Source organism: Salmo salar, unplaced genomic scaffold (genome assembly GCF_905237065.1).
Source record: "Salmo salar unplaced genomic scaffold, Ssal_v3.1, whole genome shotgun sequence".
Classification (NCBI taxonomy): Eukaryota; Metazoa; Chordata; class Actinopteri; order Salmoniformes; family Salmonidae; genus Salmo; species Salmo salar.
The window spans coordinates 35,647-56,800 of record NW_025547266.1 but is presented as its reverse complement, the minus strand read 5'-3'; the positions used below and the strand labels follow the sequence as shown (position 1 = coordinate 56,800).

General features: G+C 41.1%; 1 protein-coding gene across 1 annotated transcript; it reads right to left on the bottom strand.

Annotated features, from left to right (window-relative positions):
• Positions 1–15,626: 15,626 nt before the first annotated feature.
• Positions 15,627–19,316, bottom strand: LOC123731759 (pheromone-regulated protein PRM7). Its single transcript, XM_045711162.1, has 3 exons — positions 18,876–19,316; positions 17,915–18,769; positions 15,627–17,780 (listed from the first exon to the last, which is right to left on the bottom strand). Exons 1-3 carry the CDS (start codon positions 19,171–19,173, stop codon positions 17,614–17,616), a joined length of 1,320 nt encoding a protein of 439 aa, XP_045567118.1. The 5' UTR covers positions 19,174–19,316; the 3' UTR covers positions 15,627–17,613.
• Between the last annotated feature and the right edge of the window lie 1,838 nt (positions 19,317–21,154).

The window sequence follows — 21,154 nt, the reverse complement described above, 5'->3', positions numbered from 1 at the left end:
AATGCCTGTCCTACTAGTGACATATCTGCCTTTCTAGACTCTGTCAAAGACTGTGCAAAATTCATAGATGAAGACTTCCAGAAGTCTTGTGATGAAATTCTTTCTATTAATGAAATAAAAAAATGTATCAGCAAGTTAAAAGAGAACAAATCTCCAGGGAATGATGGCATTATCAGTGAATTCCATAAATATTTTCAGGAGGATATTAGTGAATTTATATTTCATGTTTTTAAGTAGGCAATTGATTTAGAGGTCTGTTTCTATGACACAGGGCCTAATTTCTGTAATACCCAAACCAAACAAAGATTCTATGATGTTAGAAAATTGGAGACCAATCACATTAATGAACAATGATGGAAAGATACTTGCATCCATCTTTGCAGAAATACTTAAAAAAGGTCTTGACCAAATCATTGACGATACCCATTCTGATTTTATGAAGGGCAGACATATATGTAATAATATTCGACTAGTATTGGACTTGATAGACTACATTGAGCACATTATGGAAGATAGCTTTATTTTATTTGTAGACTTTTACAAGGCATTTGATACAGTTGAACATTATTTTTGGTTTTGGTCAATATTTTCAAAATGTAATTAAGACACTTTACAAAAAGATTCGACATTAGACGTGGAATTAAACGAGGATGCCCAATTTCTCCTTTCTTATTTTTATTGGTCAAACAAGTTATGGCACTTCATATAAATAAGGAGAGTTTTAGGGGTATTCAGATACAAGACAAAGAGATAAAATGTTCACAACTGGCTGACGACGCCACAATTTTTTTGGAAAGATCATAAGAAAGTCAAGAAAGCTATTGAGTGTTTAATGCCTTCACACATGTATCAGGTTTATCTCTGAATATTAGGAAATGTGAATTATTTGCGTTGAAAAGATGTGACTTAAACTCAGTATGTAATATCCCTGTAAAAGATATGATCACATATCTTGGTATTACAGTTAGCAAAGATCAGAAAGAAAGGGCCAACTTCAATTTCTCTCCTATTGTAGAGGAAATTGGAAAGAGATTTAACTCCTGGTTATTAAGAGATCTTTCTTTATCTGGACGTGTACTTTTATCAAAATCTGAAGGTCTGTCCAGATTAGTTTCCTTGCCTTGGATGTTCCTCTGTCAGTAACTAAAATGGTTGATACGAAATTATTTAACTTCATATAGAGGAATAAACCACATTATTTAAGAAAAGCGGTAATATGCAGCACCCAAGGTGAGTGCTCTGGATTTTAAAACCTCTAATATAATATTTAAAATTAAATGGATGCAAAACTATTTAAGAAATAAGGATTGCATCTGGAATATCATCCCAAATGTAATATTCCAACAAATTGGTGGTCTAGAATTCTTACTCAAATGCAACTTTGATGTGGGTAAAATCCCTATTAAGCTTGCAAACTTTCATAAACAAGTACTTCTAACTTGGAACCTCATGTACAAACACCATTTTTCCCCTAATAGGTATACAATCTGGAATAATAAAGACATAAAATACAAAAACAAGTCTTGGTTTTTCCAGAACTGGTTTGACAATAACATTATTTGGGTTAAACAATTACTGAACAATGATGGACAACTATATGATTATCCAGAATGTATTAGAACACACAATGTTACATTCACTCCTGAGGAGTATCAAATTGTTGTTAGAGCTGTCCCTAAAGGTGCTATTCTTCTTTTAGGAGAATATAACAATACTCCAAGTGCAACTGTTGAGGATTTTGTAGCCTCAATACAATTAGAAGGAATTGGCATTTTAAACTAATAATGTAATAACATGTATATAAGGAAACTATGTGAATATGTTACTATTCCCTCTGCTAAAATGTACTGGACTGCAGCCCTAGGACAAGTGAACTGGAACAAAGTTTTGTTGTTATCTGGTAAATATTGTATATCTAATAAGGTGAAAGAAGTATCATACAAACTCATTCATAGAATCTACCCTGTAAAGACCTTTATTATACATAGATTCAAAATAGCTATTGATAACAAATGTGTATTTTATGATTAGAGACTCTTGACCATTTATTTTGGGACTGCTCTTATGTCAGAAGATTTTGGTGTGAGTTAGAATATTTTATTTTAAAAGAAACAACTATTAATGTTAATTTGAAAGACTCTGATATTATGTTTTTTTTTAACCAAATTATATGGACCCTGATTTAACTTTTATTGTTCATTTGTTTATCTTTCATGGAAGATTCTTTATCCATAAAATGAAGTGGGCAGAGAACGAACCCCTTTTCACATTATTTAAGATAGAATTGAAATATTATTTTCAAATTATCAGTAAATTTAAAACCAAAAAAGCAATACGCACCATAAAAGTATTTAACAAATTGAAAATGAATCTTGATATGTAATGCCCCTGTCTGTTAGGTTCATGTACTCTTGTTTGTATATTTCAGTTTTTTTGTATTTGTTGTGTACATAATAAAAATGTATACATGTTTTCTTTATAAATAAATAAATAGAATAAAAACTTCTGTTGTTCAGAGGTAAAATGAGCTAGCTAGTTAACAAGGGCAGCCCAATGTCTCTAAAATTGTATATGTACCATCTCTGATTCCACCAGACTGCTGCTCACGGACAGAAGAGATGGACTTCAACCATCAATAGCCAGGTAACGTTAACTTAATGTTAGCTAGCTATCTAACGTCGGTGTTGAGAGTGAGTGGTGTAACGGCTGCTAAAAAAAGGAACTACATAATATAACACTAACGTTACCTAACTACCAACGGCGTTAGCTAGCTAACGTTAGATCTGCCTGCCATTGATATTTAACTCAACTCAAGATAGCTAGCTAAAGTGAATTGTTCATAATCTAACGTTAATTATGGCATCTATAAAACGTTAACTAGTTACTGCTGTACAGTAACGTTAGCTAGCGATGTTGAATGAAGCTACTTTTTTTTAGCTAGTTTGTAGCTAAAGTACGTTAGTTAAAACTGCATCGCCTGTCAATGCACGGTTGTCTTCATAGGTCGGAGGCTCAGAGTTGGTACAGTTTAGACAAGAGAACACTTTAGGGGTTGTTAACTACATACAGATAAAATGTCACTGGACCCATCGGGTCTGCGGTCTATTTTTCAGGCTAGAGACCATGTTGTGGAGCCTTCGGTGGACAAGCGGTCATTTGATTGATGAAGAGATGGCCAGCAATCTAATTGCTGTTGCAGAGGAGTTCCTACAAGAGGCAAATGACATCCAACAACGGGAACCTTACGAAAATGGCAAGTTGTTATATTATATTATATTGTATCATTTCTTTTGTACAGCATGTGTGGCAAAGGCTGAGATTGTATCATTTTACATGTCCTGTGTTAAGTCTCCTGTGTCAAGTCAATCAATGAAAAAAACATTTGGTTGGCCTATAATGCTGTTTTTAAATTCTATATGGTGATCTTATAGTCTTTTAACCTAAAGTTTTTAGGAGTGTATTTTGTTATTATCTATTGTATTTTTATTTCAGTATCCTATCAAGCGCCTTTGGAGGGAAGGCGGTATCACATCACCAAGGAGCAGCTTGAGTTCCTCATAGATTGTCATATGATGTAACGCCCTGGCCATAGAGAGGGGTTTTTGTTCTTTATTTTGGTTAGGCCAGGGTGTTACATTGGGTGGGCGTTCTATGTTCTGTTTCTATGTGTTTGTATTTCTTTGTTTTGGGCTGTGTGTGGCTCCCAAATCAGGCACAGCTGAAGTTCGTTGCTGTTGATTGGGAGTCACACATAAGTGCATGTTTTTCCGTTGGGGTTTTGTGGGTAATTGTTTCTGTTCGTGTTACTGTGTTTAACGTGACAGGACTGTTTTGGTTGTCTGTTTATTGTTTTGTATTGTATAGTGTCCGTTTTCTCAATTAAATATGACGAACACTAACTCCGCTGCGTTTTGGTCCGCTCTCTCTAAAGGCAACCGTTACATATGACCATCAGACAAATGGCAGATGTTCTCAATGTGTAGCACTCTGTGGTCTAGCGGCGCATGAGGTAAGTTATCGTAATTGAATAAAGCAATTGTAACACAAGCGGGAGCTCTCTACATCCACTCTAGATTTGATCACATTCCTGATTGATGTATCTTTTTGTGTTATTTTTGTATTTAGTCATTTTCAGCTTTTCAGGTCCTACTCACTGTTGTGAGATGCTCAGCTGGATGAGAGGATCGAAGAGCTGATATCAATAAAAACAGAATGGTGTCACTATAAGAGAAAAAAATGGTTTTGTAAAACAAATGCATCTTGTTTTTTAAGTGGATGATTGTTATCCATGGTGCTGTGGATGGTTACAGCAGACTTGTTGTGTTTCTGAAGGCCTCTGACAACAACAGGACTGCCACAGTCATGGAGTCATTCGAAGCAGCCATCACCAGCTACGGAGTACCGTCCCGGGTGAGATGTGACCGGGTGGTGAAAACAACCGCATCTGTGCCTTCATGGAGCAGTTCAGGGGTGGTGAGAGGGGAAGTGCCCTCAGAGGAAGGAGCACTCACAACCAGAGGATAGAGTGGCTGTGGGGGACGTCTGGCATGGAGTCTCCAACGTTTACCATGACCTGTTCACCTTCTTGGACGGAGCAGATCATCGACATCAACAATGAGGTGCACCTGTGGACACTGCACTTTGTGTTCCTGCCACGGGTGAACAGAGATCTTGCTGTGTTTGCCAGTCAGTGGAACCACCATGGGCTGAGGACTGAACAACGGCAGTCACCTCTGCAGTTGTTCGTCTCGGGTTCCCTGGCAATGCAGAGGGCCAATCTGACAGCAGTAAGGGATTTAATTTAATATTAATGATCATAAGATAACAATAACAGCCAATATGGACTGTATCATTTAATATTAATGGTCATTAAGTAAACAATAACAGCCAATATGGACTGTTTAATTTAATATTAATGAGCATTAAGTTAATAACTTCCAATATGGAAATACAGTGCATTTGGAAAGTATTCAGACCCCTTGACTTTTCCCACATTTTGTTACATTAGAGCCTTATTCTAAAAGGTATTAAATAAATAATGTAGCGTCATACCCAAGAAGACTCGATGGTGTAATCACTGCCAAAGGTGCTTCAGTAAAGTACTGAGTAAAAAGTAATAAATGTAATGTTTCCTTTTATTTATACATTTGCAAAAATGTCAACCTGTTTTTGCTTTGTCATTATGGGGAGTGTAGATTGATGAGGTGAAAAAATGATTGTATCCATTTTTGAAGAAGGCTGTAAGGTAATAAAATGTGGAAAAAGTCAAGGGGTCTGAATACGTTCCGAATGCACTGTACTGATCCTGTGTGGCTCAGTTGGTAGAGCATGGTGTTTGCAACGCCAGGGTTGTGGGTTCGATTCCCACGGGGGACCAGTACAGGGAAAGAAATGTATGCATTCACTACTGTAAGTTGCTGTGGATAAGAGCGTCTGCTAAATGACTAAAATGTAAATGTACAAACAATAGAGATGTAACTAGATAAATGCTTAAATGTTGATGTGCAGTTACATTTTCAAACACTCAACTGCTACTGTAATTTAGTGCTACTGGATACAATTATGTATCGTAAAAATGTTTTTATGCAACACCGAAATGTGGGGAATTCACAATACCGGAGGTCATGAATTCCCTAAAGGCATTGTAGGTGCTATGAAGAGGGAGCCTTAGTGTCACAGCACATGTGTTTGCCTCTGGGTACTTTTTCTTCTGCTGCCCAGCGAGACGCCCTCGCGCTGTGTGGAGGAATTCGATGGTCGGGGTGTCCTCAAACCCAAGGGGTGGCACCACCGTTGCCCCAGTAGCAACCTCCAACACCAGCGCCACTGTTAGAGGAGGACATTCTCCATCTGAGGAGTACACAGTAAAACCATTAAAGTACATATTTAAATCACAAAATGGAATAATATGCAGTTACCGATAAACTGGAACAATTGACTATTTTACCTTGCACCTCAGCCAGCCAGTTGAACCAGTGGCAGATGGTGTCATTCTCCAAACACCGCCGGTTGCATTCAGGTATGGAATAGGTTACTTTAAACAGGTCCCTGGCAGTGGAAGGCTTTATGGAGTCCACAAAAAGTGCTCGGAAGCTGCCCTATGGTTCCCCAATGCTTCAAGCAGCCCAAGAGAGTTGAGACCATATTTGAACCTGTTATGGTTTAAAGACAGTATGTATATTTAAAATAAGTGTAATAAAACGTATCCTAATATAAAACAGGGAAATAGTCCATGATCTTTAAATCAGTAAAAGAACCTACAATAAGTCTGTTTAATCACAAGATTCACACCTAGCTTACTTACAAAGCAAGCACTGTGTCCTCATGTACTACATGGATATAGGGAAAATGTACCTATCCTGTTCAGCTGCCGGATGGTAGGGTCAGCGATCAGGCAAACCCTCATAGTTATCAACCTGCTTCTCCCGGTTTGCCGCCTTTGGACTCCAGCATTATTCTGTCTCCTGAACGATTGAAATCTGAAATGTGCAAACGTTATAAGTTACAATAATGACACTCAGCATAATCGACGCCTCCCATACTCGCGCACCCCACGGTAGCTGTTGCAATCATTAGCAAGCTAACGTTACTAGGTAGTTGTGCCGGTTAATGTTGGCTTTTGCCAGGTATACCTAACCTACCAGAATGAATCCTACCTTTGAACCACCCGATCCTCCTGGGGGGGTTGTAAAGGTGGTTGCACTTGGCTGGCAAAACTTAAAAAGCGGTCTCTCATGTTTTCAAGGTCTGACATGACTTAGTCGTTTGTTGGTGATGATGAATGAGAAGTTTTTCATATAGTGATTGGCCAACATTTGCATATAGTTTACATATTGTTATTTAACGTGTATCTTTTTGACACTCAAAGACCCAAACGGCGTTCCATACAGTGAACCCAGCGGAGAGACGGGAGCTGCGGCAGAACGAAAAGAAGAGGGAGGGTCTCCTCAGCCCAGCAGAGAAGTGGTCTCAGCTCCAGAAAGGCACCCACCACAGAGAGAGAATGGAGTGAGTATGTCCAGTTATAAAGACTTTAAAGTTCATGGACAGATCGGAGATCAGAATCAAAAAGATAAGCTCAGCTTCAGCAGCCTAGAACATCAGATTGAAAATGGACGGAGAAAAGGCTACCATGAATTAGAAATCATAGAAGCAGTAATCAGAGCTGTGAGCCACAGGGCTTAAGATGAGTTATCTGGAGGGAAAAACAGACATGACACTCTACACACTAAGGCAATTCTTGAGGACACATTATGCAGATAAGGATGCTACTGAACTGTATCACAAGTTGACTAAAGCAACACAAGAGTCGGGAGTCTGCCTTGGAATTCCTAGTCCGAGTCTTTGACCTGAGACAGAAAGTGTTATCAGCCTCAGCTCGTGCCCAATCAGGACTGAAATATGGCACAGTTAGTTAAGAGTCAATGCCTGCAGGCCATTGTTACAAGATTAACAAATGATAATGTCAGGGCAGAGATGAGAGTGCATCTCCAGAATATTAACACCAGTGATGAACTGTTGCTTGAGAAAATGCAAATTGCCCAGGGCAATGAAAGCGAATGCATGCAAAAGGCCAGGATTTCCCCGTAAGTTCACACTCACACGAGTGAACACAGAATAGAGTGAGGATAACGGGGATAGAGGAGAGAAATGTGAACAGGCAGAGCCCTCACAGACCACAGTCCAAAAACAAAAGAAATACAATCCTCTCCTGAGTAAAACTGATGCGAGCAATGAAGCAATCAAACAACTGACCTGTCAGGTTGCCTCATTAGTACAGTCAGTGCAGGGCCAGGGTGACAGTTCAGTTAGGAATCGCTCCAACAGAAAACCAAGTCCAACCAACAGGGAGAAAAGACAATGCAAAAGTTGTTATGAGACTGGTCAACAGACTTGCCATCATTGCTACAAATGTGGCAGTGATAGCCATTGGGCAGTAGAGGATCAGGGGCAACACACATCCATCAGGAAACGCCTGGGGGTCACAACCATGGAACGGGGAGTGACCTCAGATACATCTAGTTCCATCCAGTGTTGTAGTGAAAAGGTAGAGAGAATCTCAGAGTTGAAGTTGTGTTCATTGGAGAAACCTGGAAAAACTGGAGAAACCAATCATTGGGTTTAATGTAATTGAAGAAATAGTTCAAACAAAAAGTAACAAGGAGCCCTCAGAGCTGATGTATACAGTAAAGATGCATAGAAATGCACTTAAGCTAGGACAGGGAAAAGGCAAAGACTCTACTCAATCTGCTTCAGCACTCAGAGTACACGGAGGAATGCTTGCTTACAGCAGGCAGACGTGACGTTGTCATTCCAGGTGGACAAACAAAATGGATTCATCCCTGTATTCCAAGAGGGGCTCCCTTCAATGATGAAATTGTGTTATTTGAACCAGACGTGAGAGTGATCTGGGGCCTGGACCTACAAAGTCAGGTTGTGAAAACATATAAACGGCCACCTTGAAAAGTTGACATTGCAGTAGTGAATACTACCAAACATGACATTACCTTACCAAGACAAACAGTGATAGGGACATTACAGAGAGTAGTAGCGTGTCACCTGGTTCCTGTGCCCAGATGAGAAAAGGTTACTGTAGCACAGGTTCAGGACAGATCCCCACCAGAACCTGGCCCTGACAACGGTCAAATAGAGTGGCGGGACCCACCTGTAGAGGTTCAGCACTTGAGCCAAGAACAACAAGAATTTGTCAAACGGATGCTCAGAGAGGAATGAGCTGTTTTCGCCAAAGATGACATGGACATAGGGTGTATTGAAAATCTCAGAATAGAGATAACATTGACTGATAACATACCAGTGGCAAAGAGATACAACGGTGTGCCACGCCCCTTGTATGCTGAGGTGAAGAGCCACCTTCAGGGGCTCCTGAACAAAACTTAATCAGGAAGTCAACTTCATCATACGCATCACCTTTGGTCTGCGTACGGAAAAAGGATGGGAGTTTAAGACTTTGTGTTGATTACAGGGGATTGAACAAGAAGACTGTTCTGGACAGGCATCCTGTTAGTTTTGAGGCCAGTGAAATGTTTGGGACAACATTTCGTTTTTTGCAGGGGGTGTTGTAAGGGGCTTAATACACTTGTATTCCAGCCACTAGGGGGTACTCTGGTGAAGCCCATGGGAAATAAAGAAATATTGTTTAAGTGAATTGGGAAGAGTAAGAATGAAAAACTAAAGAAAGACTAAACGGCTGTTACCTGTGCTAACATGATTAAAAGTGAAGTGAACCGTACTTTTCGCGTTGTAGTTTATATGATAAGCTCATTGGAAGGGTAACGTATACAGGATGTACATAAATGGGCATAAACACGTGACACAGAAAATAAAAATATTGACATTTAGGAATTCAAAATGCATCTAAATAGATTTCCTTCTGTCTAAGGAATACATAAAATAATTATATATATTTATGTGTATAAAATATACTTGTCTGTACAGTAAGTAAATGTAGGAAATCCAAAATGTTTTTCTAATGTCTAAAATAAAATGTGTATAATATATACTTGTCTGTAACGTAAAGCAATGCAGAAGCAATAAGCATTGTAAATGATGACCAATCACTGCACATTTACTGCATAATATGGTTCAATCAAGCCAGACGTCAACACAGTTTTTTCCCTTGTCAGCGCATTTTTGCAACAAATTGGACAAAACAATTGCATATTGCTATGCAAAATGTCATAATTGTCGCTGCAAAATCTAGCATATTTATCAGCTAATATCAAAAAAATCCATGTGAAATCCTGGAGAGATTCACCGGAGTATGTAAATGTATACACTCACTACTGTAAGTCGCTCTGGATAAGAGCGTCTGCTAAATGACTAAAATGTAAAAGTAGAATGGAGCTAAACCTGTTGTATGTAGAAAATGCATGAAAGTATTACAGCTATATACTCACATGAGCCATACATTTAATCTATCACAACTTATTCTCACGCTATCACAATGGTAATTTCTTTACAAATTAGGTAAGGTTAAGTGAATTTGTAAGTCACTCTGGATAAGAGCGTCTGCTAAATGACTTAAATGTAAATGTAAGTGACCTCTTCTCTTGGAATAGAAATCCACAGGTGGAGTACACGCTCCACCATCCCATTTCCACAGTGGTGCTACCATGGGGATGATGGGAGGTGGTTGTGGATGATTATTTCCATTCTTCACAGGGACACTGGTTGTGAGGAAGATCTCCTCCCTCTCTGCAGGGACACTAGCCTTTGGGACGATCCACTCCCTGTGCGCAGGGACGCTGGCCTTTGGGAAGATTCCTTTCCTCTGCGCAGTGACACTGGCCATCAGGAGGATCAACTCCCTTTGTGCAGGGGTGAGGTGTGATGCTCTGAGGATCTTCTTCTTCCGAGCAGTGATAGAAGCTGCTGGAAGGATCCCCTCCCTCTGTGCAGGGACACTGGCTGTTTGGAGAAACCCCTCCCTCTGTGCAGGGACACTGGCTGTTTGGAGAAACCCCTCCCTCTGTGCAGGGACACTGGCTGTTTGGAGAAACCCCTCCCTCTGTGCAGGGACACTGGCTGATTGGAGAATCTCCTCCCTCTGTGCAGGGACACTGGCTGTTTGGAGAAACCCCTCCCTCTGTGCAGGGACACTGGCTGATTGGAGAATCTCCTCCCTCTGTGCAGGGATGAGGCCTGATGATCGGAGGATCTCCTCCCTCTGCATTGATGCTAGCTGCTGAGAGAATCCCCTCCCTCTGTGCAGGGACACTGGCTGTTTGGAGGATTCCCTCCCTCTGTGCAGGGACACTGGCTGTTTGGAGGATTCCCTCCCTCTGTGCAGGGACACTGGCTGTTTGGAGGATTCCCTCCCTCTGTGACGGGATGAGGCCTGATGCTCGGACGATCTCCTCCCTCTGCACAGCAACTTCGGCTGCTGTGATGATCTGCAGGTATGATATAGAGCATATAGTCATTCCCTAAAACGCAATAGGAAGGTTTTCTTAATGTTTTGTTCACTCAGTGTAGATCAATCCCTAGCATATACATTCATTTGTGTGTACTGAAAACATTAATATAATTTGTGTATTTACATTATCTACAATATATTATAATACCGTAAGCCTCCCTGCTGCATGGGCATTTCCTCCTACAATTTTGAGCTGATTTTCTTCCCTTTACCAATATTTTGTAACTTTGTTAATTTTCACATTTATTGTGTTTGGAATGGCACTGTTACTACAGCATTTGATGTAAGTTTGTAGGACAATTACCTATAATGCTCACTGACTGAACATTCAAAATTACCATGGCAATTATTGACGCATTCACATGCCATCGGAAACTTGGAACCTCAGAGTTAAAATGAATGTAAGTTATTAGTGTAGAGCTTCCAACTGGTTGATTCTCATACTTCACAAGTGGGAAACTTGAAATCATCATTCCATAATGAGTTAGTGAGTCAGAATTGTCAGAATTTCCTATTTCTGACTTGAAGGGCCTTCAATGATGTAGGGCAGGTCAGTAACCAAATTATTTTACTGTGCCCAGTCGCACACAGACTTTTATGATCACACAAGTTGCCACCGGTGGATTCAAAATGAGTAGCCTAACAATTATTTACATGGCCCCAGGTACATTTGCAAACAATTTTTATTTCTGTGAGAAATCAATAATAGTTGCACACATAGGGTAACAGTCAGCAATTGACAGTGAGCAATGAGCAAGATAACCATAGACGGGAAGTTGACAATAGCTTATTATTAGTGTAAATACATTGTATTTCTATGGTTGCAGTCCTCTACGATTGAATTGCATTGAATTTAATGAATCAGATCCAATGATTTACCACCCGTAGGGTGGGGTACCGCTAGTCATCATTATTATAATCACCATCTCAATCATTATCACCATACCATCATAGACTTATTCTTCTGTATCTGAGACTCATCTGACACTACCTTAGATATGGCAGTCTGCAACTCAATACACTGCCCCTGCATGGTGTTCAGCGTCCCCTGCATGTGGTTAATCGACTGCTTAACATCGTTCAGCAGGATCTGAATCTCAAGCCTGCAAGAAATCAGGTGGTTCAACATACTGAGATGACGAGAGGCTTCAGACCATGCCCATTGGACCATCTTTAGGATTCTTTCTCACTTAACACCAATCTTATTAGGAATGACACTTTGTGCAGAAGATGTTACTATAGTGTTATTTAGAAGGAAAAAGGTGTACTTTGTCAGTTGCCAAAATGATGACGGGATGTCTCCCTGCTCCAGTGAGCTCTGCTGGCAGGTCTTGCTCACTGTTGGAGGAACGGGAGCCAAATTAGAGGAAAAATATCTATGGTTGTTCAGCAATGAAACATTCATGGCATAATGGGGATTGTCCTTCCCTGTGAAAAGAATAACAGCTGTGGTTTACTTTCTCACTTTTAGATAATGTAATACAATCTTTAAACCCATCAGAAGTGCAGTGCTTACCTCAATGAAAATATTGGCCCCTGTTATTTTGGGCTGCATTGCCCCAATGTTGACCACTAGTTCCAACTTGTGATGAGAAGGTCTTGAAATGATCAGGTCAACATTTTGTTAGACATTTCAGAGATAGCATTAACAATTGTACATGAGACAGTGGTTCCAGATATTGAGGTATCTTCCTTCTGAGGTATGTAAAAAAAAATCTGGTGTGTGAGTACTCACATGAAAGGTATCCATGATTCTAGATTAAGCCAATCATGTATGTGATTACCATCCTATGGGTCAGCAATGGAATGATTGCTACACAGCTTTCAGGCGGCTTTATGTCTTGGGCCTGGATGAATCATTGAAATACAAGTAATATTGTGAATTTGTGATGCATAATTGCCATTGTAATTTGGAATATTCCATCAAAGTTATTTGTTTTGACGGTCAAAACAACTAACTCTTACGATTAATCACTTGACTTGAGTAACTTGAGTTGACGGAAGTAGCAACTTTATATTCTGACCTAGACACTGACTTGTGCAATGCCTAATGCATAATCTATGCATGTTATTGGCTCATCATAGTATATATCAGAGGATCTCATAGTCCAAAAACCGCATTGGCCATTGGACTGCTCAGTCAAAACAACTAACTTTTACGATTTAATCACTTGACTGGAGTAACTTGAGTTCGGAACTAAAACATTAAAAGTAGGCTATAGCTTGACGCATATCCTTACCATGGACAAGCGTATCCAAAAGGCCTATCCAGTCGTGCGTGAAGATACCTTTAGGCAGACAAAAGCGCGGTACGGGTTGAGACACGCTCGGTAATGTGAATCTGTAACACTGATATAAAAGCACGTTTTCATTTATAATTGACACTGTAGAATGACCTGCAAGCCAATCAGGATCTAGTTTTAAACAATACCGTGGGTTCCATGGAACGTCACAAACATATTAGGCCACTTGCGTCACAGATTATAGTCACTGAACATGGGTTTAATAGCTATATTGGCTATATGTACAGTATATGCACATTGTATTGAATTGAGATTACATTTACTGCACCACTGTAATTATGAAGCCTAATCCTATGAGGATCATATGTCAAATGCAGGGGCAAAAATCTGATATCCACTTTGGAGGGGACAATAACATGAAATTTTCTCAAGAGCAATTCCTGAGGGGGACACCAAAAGTAGTGCTGTAACACACAGCCTACATTGTAATATGGTAAATGTATATTGAGGAACCAAAGAAATAAGGTGTTTGCCGTACTCCTAACTACCGGTACCCAAAACTACACAACTAATCACAACAGCAATACCATTGCCTTTAACAAATCTTAGTTCAGTCACCAGTTTAAGTTGAGAGTGGGGGTATCCATGGCATTTTCCAATTATGTTCCTATTTTACAAGTCAAAAAATGGAGAACCTTTCATAATGTTGCCAAACAAAGACTCAACAAACTTACCTGAGACTCCCTGTCTCTGCCAGTCTGTCCCTGCATATCTGTCCCCAACTCTGCTGTCTGTGTGCCATCTGTTGCCTGCTCTGCCTAATGACATCATTGTGAAACATTTCCATTAGAATTTCATTTCTTTCTTATGAACATTTTATCAACTAGTCTTTGAGATATTAGGCTACTAGGGTTCTTACTATGCGTTTTGGTGTATTGAAAAATACTCTGATGTCTGTCTTTTATTTTTCTGCCATTTTTCTACCTGGCTGGCTACACACACAGTGTGTAGGTTATTTACAGTAGGAGATGGGCTTCTATCGTCTTCAATCATTCTATATGGGCTTTTATCTAAAAGGTAGCGAGCAAATGTGAAACGGATTAAAATGACAAGAGTTGACAGCTGTATGAGTTCACCATTTACACAACGTATGCTGCAACTTTCTGTAATTTTAATAGTTTGTTTCATATTGGCTGGCTTCCAACAATAGCTGAATTTGCAAAGCTAGCGAGCACCAATTCAGTTTCAGTGGTGTTTGCTATAATCTTTGCTACCCGGGTTAAATAAAGGTGAAATTAAATAAATAAAAGTTCCCTTGCGACAATTTAGCTTTTGCAACGAGACCATTAAATATATTTAAGACAATGGTAGATGAGAGTGTAGTTCTGTTCAGTTTGGACTTCAGTTTATCGCTAACCTTATCACAGGGACTTTGAAGCACTAACTTACATCATCTGCATGCTGATTCCATCTTTGACGACGCCACATAAATGGAATAGGTACTAGCTAGCTTAATAGTTAATATTTGCGCGCTAGCTCTGCATATTCAGCTAGTGTGTGTGCGCGATGGACTGGATGAACCTCACGGCAGTTACGTAGCAAGCTAAGGAACTGGCAGTGGATCAAACCGTTGTGAGGCAAAGGGCGGGGGGTCGCAATCTTTTGAAACTTAAAAACGCGCTATTAAGTGTCTATAATCAGCACAATTGCTTTCATTGCGTATTATTAATATTTTTTAAATTACATAGTTATGTTTCAGTGATATATTGGGGGGGACAAATCATATTTTTCCCAGGATGGGGGGGGGGTCGTGTCCCCCGTCCCCCCTGGATTTCCGCCCCTGGTCAAATGTCAGAATCATGGCACATGAAAACATCATTAAATTGAGGGCAGATTATAAAATTTACTGTGACATAACATCCATGTCATTTCCATTAAATTACGTTGAACCAACGTATGTGAATTGATGTATGTGCCCAGTGGGAAGTGATCAATTCGAAATGATTGAATACATACAGTATTACAAGGAAAGAGACACAAAAATTGCTTCGAAAAGCTCGAAAAAGTCTCATTTCCCTGGGCCACCCAAAAGTAAAATCTATGTACGCATTACTGTACATCGTTTTGGATGAAAGCATCTGCTTTCAAATCTCTGACGCTCATACATATGTACAATCTCGCGATGTTTATTTCTGGCGCTTTCACGTTTGCGAGATTTTGTGAAGTAAATGATGCGCAGGAGAACTCCATGAAATCAGTGACATTAACGGGTCCAAATCGAGCAAAAAGCTTTAAATTAAAAGTCCATCGTTTACTTGAACACATCACAAATTGTAGTGTATTTCCCTGTTTCAAGAAGCGTTCTGTTTCGTTTCTCTGATCTCTGAAAAGTAATTTAGGTTTTCAATATTCTTCACTAAATAATATCTGGAATAATAGTTTAATTTCCATTCCACTAGATGGCACTATCCCCTATGCTACTCCCTGTCAGGGTCTGAGGATTCTGAAACAAAATAGTTTAGGCTCTTGAAACGCATTGGTGTGTTGGTAGATGTGCTGCTGTACATTGTTATAAACACGTATTACACTGCTATAGACTTTTATTATCAATGTCATTCATTAACACATGTTACATTATAAATGATGATCCTGTGTAGAGCATGCCGATCCCACCACCAGGGTTGTGGGTTCGATTCCCGAGGCAACCCATACGTAGAATGTATGTGCAAATGACTGTAAGTCGCTTTGGATGAAAAGATCTGCTAAATGGCATATATTATGATTACATTGTTTAAACAACAGGCCTACAATGTGAAAGTCTATTGCTTTTTCAAATGAAAATTTGTGTTGGAACTTTACATCAGTTGGAAAGGCAGGACATGTATCTGTTAATGTTAGCCTTCCAATGAGCTTATCATATTAACTTTCAACACGGTTTACTTCACTTTTAATCAGGTAACAGCCGTTTACAGTCTTTCTTTAGTTTATCATTCTTACTCTTCCCAATTCACTTAAACTATATTTCTTTATTTCCCATGGGCTTCACCAGAGTACCCCCTAGTGGCTGGAATACAAGTGTATTAAGCCCCTTACAACACCCCCCTGCAAAAACGAAATGTTGTCCCAAACATTTCACTGGCCTCAAAACAAACAGAAGATGTAAGTACTGGTCATGAGAACAACGGAGAAACTGGCCTAACAGCCATATAACTATCTAGACATGTCCAGTCTGCCTTATGGGCGAAAACGCAACCCCCACTAAACATTATCACACTGTGATTAGTAAAGGTAAACAAGAAAATATATACACATCAGAACATCTCTAGTTGGTATCCTGATAAGAGCTTGGCAGCCCTAAAGTGTTATAGGTTAGAATGTCTCTGGGCCTCCTCTGCCGGTGTGAACGGCGGGGCAAGGTCAAGGTCATCAGTGTCCACTTCATCATGAGATGATTGAGTCTCTGAGCCCTCAGCTGTTTTCATATTTACCCCTGTCCTCTCCGGGCTCTCTCTGAGGACTGGCTGGCACTCCTTCACAGTGAAGTTTCTATCAGTCTGACGCCGTTCCGTTCACAAAGACACAGAGGAGGAGGAACTATCCAACACCCAGAGAGAGAGAACGAGTGACCTCAGTTGAACACAGTCAGAAAGAGGAGGTGGAAGAGGCGTTAGATAGAGGAGGAGGTTACCCCAGAGGCCATTCCTCCTGTTCATGTGAGCAAGAAAGAGCAGAAGGCTTCTGATCAGCCAAATGGCAGGCAGATGGAGAGGTCATAGTGATTCACACCCCCAGAGAGAAAGACAACCCACACAACCTCTTGGTTGAGATGAACCACACAGAGGTAGAGGCAGAGGGCCTTCAGGGCTAGCCAGTCAGCCTGCCTGCTCTGAACCTCAAGTCAATTGTATTTAAATTCATGTTCATTAAAGATTTTTATTCAAGAATTAAAAAGTCCCATTTACTTAATGATCATTTTTCACTGTCTTCAACCTCAAGAACCAGGGTGAGTCTGGGTAACCCTTTTACTGGGCAAACACAACTTCGATATCGTCATAGACTAGGCCGAAACGTTAATCTTTTAACCTTGCCTGAATAAAACAATGCATTTTTTTATAGTGAGCAAGAGTAGTGCTTTTTCCTTTTCAATGATGATTCAAATTTTTGGTTGCACCGAAACTCAACGTTGGTTGAGCGCCCTGCGTTTTTTTGTTGTCAATTTTTTTTTTTAATGTACAAAGTAAATTATTAAAAGCATTAAAATTGGGATGTTTCCCACTTATTTACACAACCTACTCCACACTTGCAAAGTGAAAGTTTATAGAAAAGTTCTGAAATTAAGTAGTAAACAGAAGAAAAGCAGAATTGAGTCCAATTATAATGCGAATAATTTAATGGTCTATGGTTCAATCCCATTTCTGAATGTCTGATGAATAATTAATATTGTTCCTCCTCTTCCTTGTAGCAGGCGCAGCAGCACACTGCCCTCCAAAGCCTGCAAAATAATCGCCGGACTGCCCCTTTCCTAGCTCTACATGGAACATCCAGTGTCACGTCCTTGGTTACGTGTGGGGTGACATCCGGGATGACCACAGCAACATCCTCTGGAAAGGGAAAAAAGAGGAACAGAATGTAAACAAATGCAAACCGTAGGTTCTAAACACTGGCCAGTTGAAAGGTTCTACTAAGATGTCATGACAAACGGCACCTGTCAGAGTGCTCTCTAAGTGTTACTCACCTGCTTGGATGTCAGCTGGCAGAGTGGTGAAGACGGCCATCGTGAGAGTCCTTTCTTCAGGTGTGACGTCCACAACCTCCAAGAGGGAAGAGATGGGCTCTGCCTCTGTATTAGTGGGGATGTCCACAATATTTAGGTGGAAAGAAGCCGGCTCTGCCTCTGTGTTAGGGGTTATGTCCACAACATTCAGGTGGGAAGAAGCCGGGCCTGCCTCTGTTTTTGGGGTGATGTCTTGAACCTCCAGGTGGGAAGAACCCGGATCTGCCTCTGTATTAGGGGTGATGTCCACAACATTCAGGTGGGAAGAAGCCGGATCTGCCTCTGTATTAAGGGTTATGTCCACAACATTCAGGTGGAGAGAAGCCGGATCTGCCTCTGTATTAAGGGTTATGTCCACAACATTCAGGTGGAGATAAGCCGGGTCTTCCTCTGTGTTAGGGGTGATGTTCACAACCTCCAGGTGGGAAGATGCCGGGTCTGCCTCTGTTTTTGGGGTGATGTCTTGAACTTCCAGGTGGGAACAACCCGGGTCTGCCTCTGTTTTTGGGGTGATGTCTTGAACTTCCAGGTGGGAAGAAGCCGGGTCTACCTCTAGTTTTGGGGTGATGTCTTGAACCTCCAGGTGGGAACAAGCCGGGTCTGCGTCTGTTTTTGGGGTGATGTCCACAACCTCCAGGTGGGAACAAGCCGGGTCTGCGTCTGTTTTTGGGGTGATGTCCACAACCTCCAGGTGGGAACAAGCCGGGTCTGCCTCTGTGTTAGGGGTGACTTTCACAATCTCCAGGTGGAAAGAAGCCGGATCTGCCTCTGTGTTAGTGGTGATGTCCACAACATTCAGGTGGGAAGACGCTGGGTCTGTGTCATGGGTGACAACAACAATCCTGATGAGCTCTACTACTACTACACTAAGATGTCATCAGAACAGGCATCTGTCAGAGTGCTCTCTATCATTGCTACTCACCTGCTTGGATGTCAGCTGGTCGTGTAGTGGAGACGGCCACCGGGAGGACAGGGGGGACTGGTAGGGTGGATGCAGGGGGCTGGAAGCGGCTCTGAACCTCGTTCGCCACAAAGGCACAGACAGAGCTCATATAAAAAGGGCTCTGGAGGTCATCGGTGGAGAAGGACTGACTGATTCTCCCGAGGATCGACCGCACAGAGTCAAAAGCAGCAGCCCGAGAGAAAGGGATGTGAGGGGAAGGGTCCTTTAACATGCAGGAGAGCTTCTCCACTACGGCCGCCACCATGCCCACGGCCATCCCGCTTATTAGGATTGGGTGCTCTGAATGGCCTTCCTCTGGTTGAAGCCACAGGGCCAGGAGGAGCCTGGGCACCACCTCCACCACCACCTGAGATGGGCTGAGCAGGTTGCTACGGGGCTCATTGGACTGCACGCCCAGAATGCTCCCTCACAGCTCTCTCCACGATGCTGTGGACTTTAGGATCGCTGAAATCAACAAAAAGGAGAAGACAAAGCTAAACGATGTGCAATGTCCTCACAGAGAACACTGTCTTAGTCTGTTTCTGCGTAGTTCCAGATGTGTAGATAAATGGATCAAGTCATGCAGGGCAGTACATGGAACTCACATGTCAGCTGGCGAGGTGGAGTGCATGGAGCGGCGGAGCTTGCAGAAAGCCTCGTGCTCTATGTCCATCATTTTTAGGCAAGTGTTTACTTCCCAGGCCTGCAGTATGAAACAGGAAGTCCCATTAGTGTAATTTCACAACAGATCTATCCTGCTGTGCTAACTCGTTGTTGAAAGGCTAGTAAAGAGCTCACTAACTTGTAGTATGTCTCTAACTATCATTCTCTTACCAGCCGAGCGAGGTCGTTTCCCTCCTCCAGGGTTTCCTTCCACACCCTTCAAATAAAACACAGAGCAATTCAACTTTCCTGGTTTCTGATTTTTCTGTAGTTTATTTTACCCAAACCTGCAGTGCTGCTGGTGGCAGGGAATAGCAGTGAAGGTGAGTGCTGACGTGGTGCTCACCTCTCCCTAAGGGATTTTTTGCCCTGAGACACCAGCCAGTTGCTCATGTGCTCCGTGGTGACATGGGGCGGGACCTGGCCTTGACTCTGGAGCAGCAGATAATGGACCATGACCTTCTTCTGCAAGATGAGGTAAGGTGTGAGACCATGCCACGAAATACCATATCATGTGCTTTCAGAAGGGCCTCTCGCAACATTTCACAACTACTCATGCCTGATAATTTGCAAGTGATATTAAGAACTCTTATGACCAACTTCTATAAACTGTCTTGAAATACAACTCTCTTTCTGTTGTTTATGTTTTTGTGGGATGAATCTTACCTGTTTATTGTAATATGTTTCCTCCCAGCAGGCCTGCAGAGTCTGAAAATAAAGGCTGCTTCTACAGAATTCCTTTGAAGATAATGAAAATAATTATGCTTTGTTATGCACATTATGCACAGGCATTTACACTACGCTAAAATTAATTTCTCCTAAGATTACCTTTGTGGGACCATAAGTGAACTCCGGAATGCACCAAACCCTATCCATGGAAAGATGGGGAAGAAATGCAGCGCTATAGATATACGGGATGCTCTAGAGATAACAGGAATGACTTAAAGTTGCAAATGATCAATGAGTGTGTTGTCGTCCAATATGCTGCACTTAGAATTGAGTTGTAGGCGATGTTTGGTGCAAAATAGAATGTTTACATTCTATTGCCATGGAGAAATGGAATGTGTAGAACCTGTATAATTGGGTATGCTTCTATGTCTTTATTTCGTGAAAGATTAAGCTCTTTATTATGTCATAATGTGTATATGAGGACAGTCCCACAGTTGTGTCAAATTGTCTTTTGAGTGGTGGACCATTCTTGATACACACGGGAGACTTTGAAGCGTAAAAAAAACAGCAGCGTTGCAGTTCTTGACACAAACTGGTACCCCTGGCACCTACTACCATGCCCCGTTGAAAGGCATGTAAATATTTTGTCTTGCCCATTCACCCTCTGAATGGCACACATTCACAATCCATGTCTCAATTATCTCAAGCCTTACAATATTTTTTTAGCAATTTTCCATGCTTTCCGCCATTGTATATTACCATAGATATCTGCCCAAAAGAATCTTGCTGAGGGAATTGTAGTATCACAAACAATATTCCTGATCTGTTTCTTACATCATTTATCTTTGATGTTAATATTGCCAATTAATATATTTATGTAAATCTATGTTATTTACATCAACCACAGAGGAATTTAAGATACAACC